Here is a 12442-nt window from a genome sequence, read left to right as displayed (position 1 = left end):
AGACCTCCAGTCTGAGAAGCAATCATCCACTACCACTCTCTGTCTTCTCCCACACAGCCAATTTCGAATCTAGTTTACAACCTCTCCTTGGATACCAAGTGTCTGAACCTTCTGAACTAACCTCCCATGTGGGACCTTGTCAAAGGCCTTACTAAAGTCCATGTAGACAACATCCACAGCCTTTCCTTCATCTACTTTCTTGGTAACTTCCCCGAAAAACTCTACAAGGTTCGTTAAACACGACCTACCACGCACAAAGCTATGCTGACTATCCTTAATCAGCCCTTGGTTGTCCAAATAATTATATATCCGATCTCTCAGAACACCTTCCAATAATTTACCTACTACTGACGTCAGGCTCACTGGCCTGTAATTACCTGGTTTACTTTTGGAGCCTTTTTTAAACAACGGAACAACATGAGCTACCCTCCAATCCTCCGGCACCTCACCCGTGGCTAAGGACATTTTAAATATTTCTGCCAGGGCCCCTGCAATTTCTACACTAGTCAAGGTCCGAGGGAATATCATGTCAGGCCCGGGCATTTATCTACCTTTATTCGCTGTAAGGAAGCAAGCACCTCCTCTTTAATCTCTATATGTTCCATGAAACTACTGCTTGTTTCCCTTCCTTCCTTATACACTATGCCAGTTTCCTGAGTAAATACTGATGCAAAAAAACTGTTTAAGATCTCCCCCATCTCGTGAGGCTCCACACATAGACGGCCACTCTGATCTTCAATCTTCAAATTGTGTCCCTTACTATCCTTTTACTCTTAATATACTTGTAGAAACCCTTCGGGTTTACCTTCACATTATCTGCCAAAGCAACCTCGTGTCTTCTTTTTGCCTTCCTGATTTCCTTTTTTAGTATTTTCTTACATTTTCTATACTCTACAAGTACCTCATTTGCTTCTTGTTGCCTATACCTGCTATACACCTCTCTTCTTAACCAGATCGCCAATATCCCTTGAAAACCAAGGTTCCCTATGCCTGTTAACTTTGCCTTTAATCCTGACAGGAACATGCAAACTTTGCACTCTCAAAATTTCGCCTTTGAATGCCTTCCAATTACTGAACACATCCTTGCCGGAAAATAACTTATGCCAATCCACTCTTCCTAGATCCTTTCTCATTTCCACAAAATTAGCCTTTCTCCAATTTAGAATCTCAACTCGAGGACCAGACCTATCCTTATCCATAATTAGCTTAAAACTAATGACATTGTGGTCACTGGACCCAAAATGTTCGCGTACACATACTTCTGTCACCTGACCTGTCTGGTTCCCTAATAGGAGATCAAGTATTGCATCCTCTCTCGTTGGTACCTCTATATACTGATTTAGAAAACTTTCCTGAACACATTTGACAAACTCCAAGCCATCCAGCCCTTTTACAGTATGTGAGTCCCAGTCAATATGTGGAAAGTTAAAATCTCCTATTATCACAACTTTCTGTTTCTTACATCGGTCTGCTATCTCTCTACAGATTTGCTCCTCCAATTCTCTCTGACTATTGGGCGGTCTATAATACAACCCTATTAGTGTGGTCACACCTTTCCCATTCCTCAGCTCCACCCATATGGCCTCTGTAGACGAGCCCTCCGGGCTGTCCTGCTTATGCACAGCTGTGATATTTTCCCTGACCATTTAAATTGTCAATTCCGAGTCAATTTTAATTTGCCTGATAAATATTCTGATGATGGGTCTAATTACTAACTAGACTTACGTTTTCATTGGAAGGACCACTTCAGTTACTTGGTTGGTTAATTCACAGCCTGGAGTATAACAACGGTGACAGTCCAGGCAGGTCCCATTTTTAATCTCTGGTCTGTTTTGAGTAAGCTTTTCAGTTGGGATGATAGTGCAATTAAATTCAACATCCCTGTGCTAAGATGACACAATATCATTTAAACATGATTGCTATCCAGTGAGCCTGGATATAAAGTGTGAGCAGGAATATGCTCAGCTGTAATAGCCACAATATCAGAATACCTGTTCATTGTTTAAACTCACACAAGGAGATAAGAGTACCTCGGTGAGGTACCAGATGGTGCCTGCTGACCATGTAATTTGTATTTCAGCATGATTAAGTACCTTTACACGAAAAGTTGCAAAGAAAGATTTGGAAGAAAAAAAAAACTAAAGTCCATTAGCAATGTGAAGTAAATGTGTATGTGTGTTCCCTTGTGAACAAGGATACTGTTCCTTACCCCCAATAGCCTCAGTTCCATTGATGGGAAGGAGATCAGTAACATCTGAAGGGATTTCCTGAAAAATAAATTGAGGCAGTGTGATCATAAAATTTCCTGAAACTAAAGTGAGAGAATTATAAGGGACAGGAGAAAGAATTAGAGATTTTATGCATGTAGCTACTTTCAAATACTGTAGTAGACTGTCCCATACTCCACTCCTGCTTGTTGTAGAAATTTCTTTATGTACTAGAATTATTGCTGATTACTTAATTATTTTAGTACATCTTGTTTTCTGTGAATTCACAGGCCAGGGAGGACATGCATATCTTAAAGAGTGGCTATGGTGGGCTGGACTGTTGTCAAGTAAGTATTAGAGTAATGTAGTTTGTTTAATGAAATACCCTTTGCCTACAGTTTTTCTCCCTGTTATAGACAAGAGAGAGACAGCCAAATTGCACTGATTTCCTCTTACCACCTGTCCGTAAGCAGAGGTGTTTGTGGTGGCGTTTTCCCAATCCCTTGGTTTTTGTGATCCAATTTACTAATAATAAACTTGAGTTAGGACTAACTCAGAATGTTAGTTTATTTTCCACATTCAAAGTCCAGGGGAAGGAGTGTTTGCAACATTCCACTCCAAAAACACACACACACACACAGTCAGTCAGTAAAGGGGGGGAATAGAGAAAAGGAGTCTTACAGTACAAGAACCACTGAAATGAATATTAGTTCATGTTATTTTCAGAGTCCAATGAGGAATTCTTTCATTTAGGCATTCGAGTTAGCTGGCTGAAGAGCAGAATTGAAGTATTCGCTTTTCAGTTGGTGCTGACCACAAGATGAAGTAGATATGCAGTGACTGGGTCAGTTCTGTAGACAATGGTACAAAATCCTCCAGCAGAGACAAGTTCCGAGGTACAGGCTTTTGTTCTGCCTGGAGGGGCCTGCTTTTTGCTGGCTCACTAGTTGGATGTTAAAAAAGCAAACTGACTAGTTCTCTGTTCTCAAAGACATATAGGGATTTCAAAATGGTCACTGGAGTCATGTGACCTTCCTTCTCCACAAAGACTTCAAAAAGGGATGTTTATCCAGTGTCTGGAATTGACTTTGATTTCAGGGCTAATAATGCCCCAGTCATTAATTGTTGAAAGAGGTACCAGCTATGTTGAGGGCTTGGTGTTTAGGAAGCCATTGTCTAGGCAGACCCACTGACTCTGCTAGCAAGGTGAATGACACCCCTGTGGTTCCCTTTGACGTGAATCTGGACAGCCCCAAGTGTGATATGAATCTGTTAGCAGCTCTTTAGGCACAGTGAGGTTGGATAATCTGGTCTTTGTGATTACAATGGGTCTGTACAATGAGGTGTGAGATTCCAGAAACCGCGAAAATAATTATTTTGTTTTTGAATCTCCTGGTTGTGGTTCTCAGACAAAGGGCAACTCTATTGTCAGGTGACTTGTAGCAGCCATCTTTTTGTTTCAGCAAAAAGTCAGTTTATAAAAATAGTTATAAGAATAACGGTGTTGGAGTTCTTCTCATGTCATAGGAACACAACATCCTTTCTTCCATCTCTTCATTCATTCTTGAAATTATTTAGTTTCACACCTAACTTTGAGAAATCAGTGATGAGGAGGATTGCAAAGAGGCTGCAAAAGGCTTTTGACGCTTTGAGTCAGCGGGCAAGAAAGTGCAAACAGAATATAACGTGGAAAAATATAAAGTTATTCACTTTGGGGAAAATGGATCAAAGGATGAGAGCCTGGGAAATCTTGGTATTCAGAGGAATCTGGGTGTTCTTGTGCACGAATTACAGAAAGTTAAGGTGCAAGTATAGTAGCAATTAGGAAAGCAAATGGTATTTTAACCTTTATTACTAAGGGATTGGAGCATTAGAGTAAGATAGCCTTGCTGCAGTTATAAAGGGTCTTGGTGAGGCCATACCTGGTGTGCTGTGTACAACTTTGGTTGTCTTATCTAAGGAATGATATATTTGCCTTAGGGGGAGTACAATGAAGGTTCACCGGCCTCATTCTTGGAATGGGGGTATTATCCTCTGATGAGAGATTGATTAGAGCCCATCCCTTAGAGTTTAGGAGAATGAGAGATGATCTCATTGGACAGTGTAAAATTATTAAAGGGCTTGACAAGGATCAACCTAGAAGATTGTTTCTTCTGGCATGGGGAGTCTAGGTCTGAGGTCATAGTCTCAGAATAAGGAGTTAGCCATTTAGGACTGAGATTTTTTTAAAATTTATTCTTTCAGGGGATATGGGTGTCGCTGACAGGGTCAGCATTTTTTCCCCCATCCCTAATTGCTCTTGAATTGTGTGGCTGGCTTTCAGAGGGCAGTTAAGAGCCAACCGCATTGCCGTGGATCTGGAGTCATATGTAGGCCAGACCGGATAAGGATGGCAGATTTCCTTCCCCAAAAGACGTTAGTGAACCTGATGGGTTTTAACAAAAATTGATGATATTTGTCATGGTCACCATTACTGAGACTGGCTTTTATAAACTGAATTCAAATTCCACCAACTGCCATAGTGGGATTTGAATCCATTTCCCCAGAACACTGGCCTGGACCTTTGGATTACTAGTCCAGTGACATTACCATTATGTCACCAACACTCCCCCATCCTGAGATGAAGATAATGTCTTCACTCAAAGGGCTATGAATCTTTGGAATTCTCTACCGTTGAGGGCTGTGGATCTCAGTCGTTGTGTTTTCAAGTCAGAGGTTGACAATTCTGACTCCGAGTTGGTTATTGTGGGAATCAGAGCTGAGCCTGATTCCATCCTCACCTTGAGTTTCCCACACATGCACTTCCAGCATTGTTGGACAGTTATCAGGAACAGGAACTCTGGATGATTCTCCCTTTTCTAATCCAGGATTTCTATTAAAGTTGTAATATCTATACAACTATCCCAAAATCAACTAACTTAGCAAAAACAAATGTCTTGGCTTAAATTGGTCAGCCATTTATGTAATCAGCTGGTGCCAACTTGAAACTATTTTACTAAATACTGTTCATGCTGTACATTGTTGTGCTCATTTGTAGTGCAGCTTTAGGAGTTGTGTTAGACATTGAAAACGTCCCAATCTAACCTGGATTCTTATCAAGTCGCAGCTAAATGATTACTTACAAATTAAGTATTGTTTGAACTTAACCGGTGTAATTTGTGGCCGTAAACAAAGAGCTCTGCATTTTATTGTAAAATTTCTTTTACTCTGTTCTGTGCCAAGGATTTAATAATTTCAAAGCCAAATGCAGTTTAAATGACTGACTTTGCTATTTTGATTAGGCCTCTGAGTTACAAGATCCCAGGTTCAAGTCCAGAACTTGAGCACAAGAAGAAAGGCTGACACTCCAGTGCAGTACTGAGGGAGTGCTGCATTGTTGGAGTTGCTATCTTTTGAATCAGACATTAAACCATGCCCCATCTGCCTGCTCAAGTGGATATTTTGAAGATGACAGGGGAGTTATCCTCAGTATCCTGGGCAATATTTATCTCTCCATCAACATCACGGAAACAAATTATCTGGTCATTGTCATCTTATTGTTTGTGGGTGTTTGCTGTGTGCAAATTTGCTGCTGCATTTCCTACATCACAACAGTTAAGCACTTCAAAAATACTTCATTGGCTATTAAGTGCTTTGAGCCATCCAGTGAAAAGTGCTATATTAATGAAAGTCTTTCTTTGAGGACACGTCAGTATACCCCTAGTTCACACTCTGCTCTGTATCACCTAGAGAAATACTTTGCCTTTGTTTATTAGAAATGTTACAAAAAGTCCTTGGCAGGCTCCACATCCTGGGGTGGATGGAATCCTTGTACCAAATGCTTTTTCACAGCAATTCATTGTGGTTTTGTAAAATGTTAATATCACTTATGCAGACAGTGCTAACAAACTCAAATTGTGACTTTATAAAAAATGCATCAAGAATTTTAACTGGGTTCTTTACCTCACCTTGCAGTGGGCGCTGGAGAAGCCGCTAACTTTGCTGCATATGCCTTTGCTCCGGCCACATTAGTGACCCCGTTGGGAGCTCTTAGTGTCCTTGTCAGGTAAGAATATTAATGCTGGGCATCAGAGAAAGAAAAGATATAACAAATCTTTGTATAAAATATGACTCCAGTCGATATAATACCAAATTACAACTTGTAGCATTTTCATATGAACTCTCCTCTCTGTGGAGGTTTTGCATCTCCTTCAAAGCAGGGTACAAATTAAAGACTACCTCTGCAGAGAAACCTGGCAAATCTGAGTTTAGGACCAGACTGGATGATGATCCACACCTGTACAGGCTGGAAATGTCCATGCTTCTTGAGTACACAGGACACAAGAGGTTGATAAATTGTGGATGGGATTTAATGGTTTTTAACACGTTGGAGCATGTGCACACAGTGACTGAGTGTCCATAGCAAATGAAAACCATTTGTTTGTGATTATTCACAAAAGACTGACTGTATCCAGTCAGTGTAAAGCTGTTAATGGACTCAATTAAGTATTGATGTGTACATAAAAGGCATCTGGTTATAGGTACAAACAAAACTCTTTTAAATTCATTGGTTGGACTACATTTGCATGCATCAATTTTGGAAGAAACAACAATTTTTCCCCTCTTGCACCTCATTTTTATATTTATGCAATGTACTAGACACCTGTCATCTGGCAAAACAAGAGAGAACTCCACAGTCGTTGCACAAGCTAGCATGGAAGTGGGTCAAGGAATGGGCAGGTTCTTGCTTGTTGGTGTCTACTGTCTCATGGTGCTAGGACAGTTCAATGTTGAATAATTATTGAACTTCAATTGTGATAAAATAACTGTGGCTACATGTAGTTTTTGTCTACCTTAATATCTAATCTATTTCAAACATAATGTTTGCATTCTTTTATATGTTGGCTTTTCTTTTCCATAGTGCTGTTCTGTCATCTTACTTTCTGAATGAAAGACTTAACCTCCATGGCAAACTTGGTTGTTTTCTAAGTATTATTGGTTCTACTGTGATGGTAATACACGCACCACAAGAGGAAGAAGTGGAAACCATACATGAAATGGCCGTTAAACTTAAAGATCCAGGTACCACGCGTGCTTTCACATTCTACTTCCTTTATACAGCAGTAATTTAAATAAGGCACAACCTTGGCTCAGTGAATAGCACTCCTACATCTGAGACAAAGTTGTGGGCCAGTGTCTTGAGTACAAAATTTAGGCTGACATTCCCAGTGCAGTACTGAGGGAGAGCTGTACGGGCAGAGTTGCCAACTTTCAGATGAGTCATTAAACCAAAATGCTGCCTGTGCTCTCTTGTAGTTTGAAGATAGCGAGAGTTCTCCTGGTGTCCTGGCCAAAATGTTAACCTGTAACCAACACCACCAAAAACAGATTAGCTGGCAGTTTATCTCATTTAGATCTATGGGACCTTCCTGTGAGCAAGTTAGCCTTCTGCCTTCCTTACATTGCAACATTGGCAGTGTCTACAATTCATAAATATTTAATTGGCTGATGAGCACTTTTGGTCCTGGGGTTGTGAAAAATATTGTAGAAATGGGAATTATTTTTTCTTAAATGTATCCTACTAAACAAGAAAAAAATCAAAAGTGAGGAGATGGAGAATTAAAAAAAAATCTTTTCCTTTCTGTACTGTCTCAAAGTTTTTAAAAATTTTCTATTTTGACACTTCAATAAATTGATTTTAATTCTCTTGATCTGTCATAATTTTTCTTATAACACTGATTTACAATGGAGTTTGTCTTGTGAGGACTGATAAATCTCATTGATTCTCCTCTGGAGAAATAAGAAGATTGTTACATTTCAGTTATACAACAACAACTGGTATTTATGTAGTACCATTAACATAGTAATATGTCCAAAGGTGCTTCACAGCATTATGAGACATCAGTTATCAGACAAATTTGTCAGCAAACCACATAAAGTGGCATTAGGATAGATGCTTGGTTAAAGAAGCAGGGTTTAAAGAGCATCTTGAAAGGAGAAGCGAGAGTTTTAGGGAGGGAATTCCTGAACTTAGAGGCTGGGGTGAAGGAGCGACGGAAATTAGGAATGCACAAGAGGGCAGAATTGGAGGAATGCTGAATTTTTGAAAGGTTGTGGGGATGAAAGAAGTTAGAGATAGTGAGCCAAGGCCATGGAGGGATTAATATACAGGGATGAGAATTTAAAAATTGACATATTGCTATACCAGGAGCCACTTAGCACAAGTAATAGGTGAACGGAACTTAGTATGAGTCAGGATACAAACAGTAGAATTTTTGATACGCCTAGTCCCCCAAGCCAGATTTTCCCCAAGGTTCCCCCGTCTTAGCCCTCAACTCTCATCTTTCTCTTGTTTCTCTCCTACCTCCCCCCATGGTCTATCTGAGCTCATTCTATCCATGTGACCCTGTTCCCGCTAAACTGCTGATAACCAATTTCTCTTCATGGCCCTCATACTAGCTGATAATGTTAACTATTTTGGCTGCTATTGCGCCCCTATCTTTTTCAAATCTGTGGTCGTCACCCTAATTTTCATAAATCCTACCTACAACCCCACCATGCTTGAAAATTATCAGCCGATCCCCAACCTATCCTTTCTTTGAATTGTTGCCTCCCAAATCAGTACCCATCATTCCCACAACTTCATGTTTGAAATTATCCTGAGTTTTCTGAGCCTGCCAAGGCAGTGAAACAGCCCTTATAAAAGTTGACATCTTAAGTGTTTGTGGTGCACTATTCTTCCTTATCCTTCCCGATTTGTCTGTAGCCTTTGACATGGTTGACCAAGCCATCCTCCTTCAAACCACCTCCGTTGTTCAATTGAGTGGACTGTCCTCACCTATTATTATTTATCTAATCATAGTCTGAGAATCTCCTGCAGTGGCTTCTCTTCACACTCCTGTTACTTTGGAATCTTGCAAGGATTTATTCATGGGCCCTCCTATTTCTCATCAACATGTAGCCCCTCAGCAACATTGTCCACTAACACAACGTCAGATTCCACATGTGCACTGAGGACAATCAGCCCTTCCTCACCACCATCTCTCTCAACTCCTGTGCTACATCTGATTTGGCACACTGCTTGTTCAACATATTGGAATAATAGAAATTTCCTCTAGTTAAATATTGGGAACACCAATTGCCCTCTGTCACCACTGCAGACACCATTCCCTAGCCATCAATTCCACATCTCTGCCTCTCAGCTGAAACAATCTGTTCGCAATCTTGGTGTCTTCTTTGACCGAGCTGAGCTTCTGACACAATATACTTCCCACCAAGACCGTCTACTTCCATCTTCGTAATATTGCTTGTCCTAGCCCCCCTTCATCTCATCTACTATTGAAATTTTCAACCATGCCTACGTTAGTTCCAGACTCGACCATGCTCATTCAGCTGGCCTTCCACCCTCTTTAAATGTCATGAAGAGATATTAATGTCTATAATGTTATTGGAATTTTTTTTAAAACTAGAGTCTGTATCTAAGTGTTTGTGTATGTCTCAATTGGATTAAAGCTAGGTAGTCTGGGTGCTTTGATGTATAGTAGTTTGAGATGTTAATTAGATAAACATTAAGGAGGATAGAAGGTAAAGTGTAAATTTGCATTTGTTGAATAAAACATTCAAGAGTGGGAGTACAATCTAGCTAGAAGATGCCAAGCAATGTGTTTATTTTTTTTTCAGCTTACTAATAAAATTGGTGGAATGAAAGGATATTGTTAGGAGAGGGAAAATTAAAAACCTCGTTACATTCGAAGGAAAAGCTAGGTATAAACAGAAAGAAGTTTGTGTGTGTAAGGCAGAGGCATTTAAGATCTAACCAGCCTGTAAGTCTCCAACTGTGCCTGCAAAGGAACCTCATTTTGAATTTGTAAAGTCATATGTGCTTTGCCTGGTGTCTGTTTAAAGTCTATGGGTTATTGTTGCCTTGGTGAAGATTTACCTGGGAGTGATTAATTTGGTGACTTATTTAAAAGTTATTATGGTAGCAATTCGTAGACATGTGTATGTGTTTAATCTGTTAAATTAATAAATGTTTAATTTAGTTTGATATTAAAAAAAAAGCTCGAGACTCAGTGGTCTTATTCCTGAATTCAGAGCTGCATCTCAAACATATTGAAAATATAGGTTATGACAGTTCAAGTTTCCCTCTGGGATTTAAACAGTAAACTTACAAAAGGATTACAATTCCATAAAGCTTATTTTTCCCACTTCCATTAAATACTATTCTGTAGGATACTTAAAACATGCTGATAACATTGTGGCAATAAAGCAACAAGACTCAGCATCGTCAGTGAAAAAGAAGAGGGAATAAAGAGCAGGCTGCCTGCTCACCTACACTCAAAGCTGAGGAATTCTACAATAGTTCATGTTAATGCTATACAGAGAAAAAACAAAATATTTAATTCTCTGAACAGCTTTTTTTCTCTTTCAGGTTTTGTGGTGTTCGCAACTTTTGTCATCATTGTTTCTCTGATTCTTATTTTTGTTGTTGGACCCCGTCATGGGCAGACGAATATCCTGGTTTACATAACCATCTGTTCTGTCATCGGTGCCCTCTCTGTCTCCTGTGTGAAAGGCCTTGGTATTGCTATTAAGGAACTGTTTGGCGGGAAGCCTGTACTTACCTATTCTCTGTCATGGATCCTTCTGCTAAGCCTTATAGCTTGTGTAAGCACTCAAATTAACTACTTGAACAAGGCACTGGATATTTTCAACACATCTTTAGTGACTCCCATTTATTATGTGTTCTTCACTACATCTGTTTTGACATGTTCTGCTATTCTTTTTAAAGAATGGTATCATATGGACAATGATGACATCATTGGCACATTGAGTGGCTTCTTCACCATCATAGTGGGCATCTTTTTGTTGCATGCCTTTAAAGATATCAATTTAACACTGGCAACTTTGCCTGTGTTCATGAGAAAGGAGGAGAAGGGATTTACTGCCAATGGGAGTGTACATTATGAGCGGTTAGACCACAATGTGGAAAACGAAAGCTGCACCGAGAATTCGGACATGCACTCCTCTGAAATGGTCTCCTCTAGAAGAAATGGAAATATGATCACCATGTGAGATTCGGATAACAAAATGTTAATGGATAAAGGTAAAACAGTGCGCTGTCTATAGTAACTCTACTGTCATAGTTACCAGAATTGAGCTGCTTGTAAAAGGTCATCTATGTTGGTGACTTCACATATTGTAAAGGAGAGTCTCTAGGGACAATCATTTTTCCATCAGTGTGATTGGGATGGACCAAGGGTTATTAAACTGCATTTTTATTTGCCTTATTTTTCATGGCTCATTTTTTTAAACATCTTTTAAATGATGCATTGTGGTTTACATGGTTGAAATAACCATGGGGGAAGAAATCACCATGTAACAACACACATGCTGACTCATTATTTTAAATATTTTTTGAAAACAATACTGTACTTTATGCACTGAGGGTTTTAATTTTAAATGTTTGAAATAAAATTCTTTTGGATTCACTTTTTCTTAGTATATTTACAGTATATTAGCAAGATAAAGTGGAAAGAAATATTCAGGTAGAGTTCCACAAATTGAAATTACAGACATTTGCTGTGGTTTTGTTGTGTTTAAAATAAACCTTTGCCCATAAGTGGGTTTATTCAAGCCAATTAGCAAATTTAAGTTACATTAACGAAGAAAAGGATAAATTTGGCCAGATGGGCACAATGTGTCATTTTATTCTGGCCTTTTTAATTACACTGATCTTAATATGGTGCCTTCCTTACACTTCTATTCTTCCTAATTCTATGTCCTTCAATTTACTCTCTAGGACTGCTTTTCAATATTTAGGAGTAACATATACTTCCTAGAATTCATTGACCTACTCAGTTGAAGGAATTGTCTTGCCTAATTGGAGTTTGTTGATGTTAGGCCAGCTATGGTGGTAACTTAACTGACCTCCAATTACCCAAGCCCAGGGAGGAAGTGGAGGGAAAGGAGGTTCAGTGACCCCAGCTGGGAAGTGTGTATACAAAGGCGTAGGTTATAATGGGATCAAGCTCAATTATGCTTGATGATGCAGTTTGATATTTTGTATAAGAGAATCTTACAGTCTGAAAGGAGGCCATTCAGCACATGACAACTATTCACTTAGTTCCAATCCTCCACCCTTTTAAAAGCTCTTAGGGATTCTTTTTCCATGCCCTAATGACCCTCTACTTAAAAAAAAATCCCAAACTTTCCTTGTGTTCTTTTAGTGATCTTCTATAGTTGTAATTCAATAG

General features: G+C 39.3%; 1 protein-coding gene across 4 annotated transcripts in view; it reads left to right on the top strand.

The window, feature by feature from the left end:
• The window catches only part of nipa2 (NIPA magnesium transporter 2), a 48519-nt gene extending 36841 nt beyond the window's left edge, over positions 1-11678 (top strand). For all 4 annotated transcript variants that reach the window (XM_078545130.1, XM_078545128.1, XM_078545131.1 and 1 more), the window contains 4 exons: positions 2498-2554; positions 6162-6252; positions 7108-7268; positions 10618-11678. In XM_078545130.1, coding sequence (XP_078401256.1) covers positions 2498-2554; positions 6162-6252; positions 7108-7268; positions 10618-11261 — 953 coding nt within the window. In that variant the 3' untranslated portion in view covers positions 11262-11678. The remainder of the gene's footprint in view (positions 1-2497; positions 2555-6161; positions 6253-7107; positions 7269-10617) is intronic.
• Positions 11679-12442: the final 764 nt, after the last annotated feature.

The sequence above is a fragment of the Cetorhinus maximus genome, chromosome 7, assembly GCF_964194155.1.
Source record: "Cetorhinus maximus chromosome 7, sCetMax3.hap1.1, whole genome shotgun sequence".
NCBI lineage: Eukaryota > Metazoa > Chordata > Chondrichthyes > Lamniformes > Cetorhinidae > Cetorhinus > Cetorhinus maximus.
This window is presented reverse-complemented; position numbering and strand designations above follow the sequence as displayed.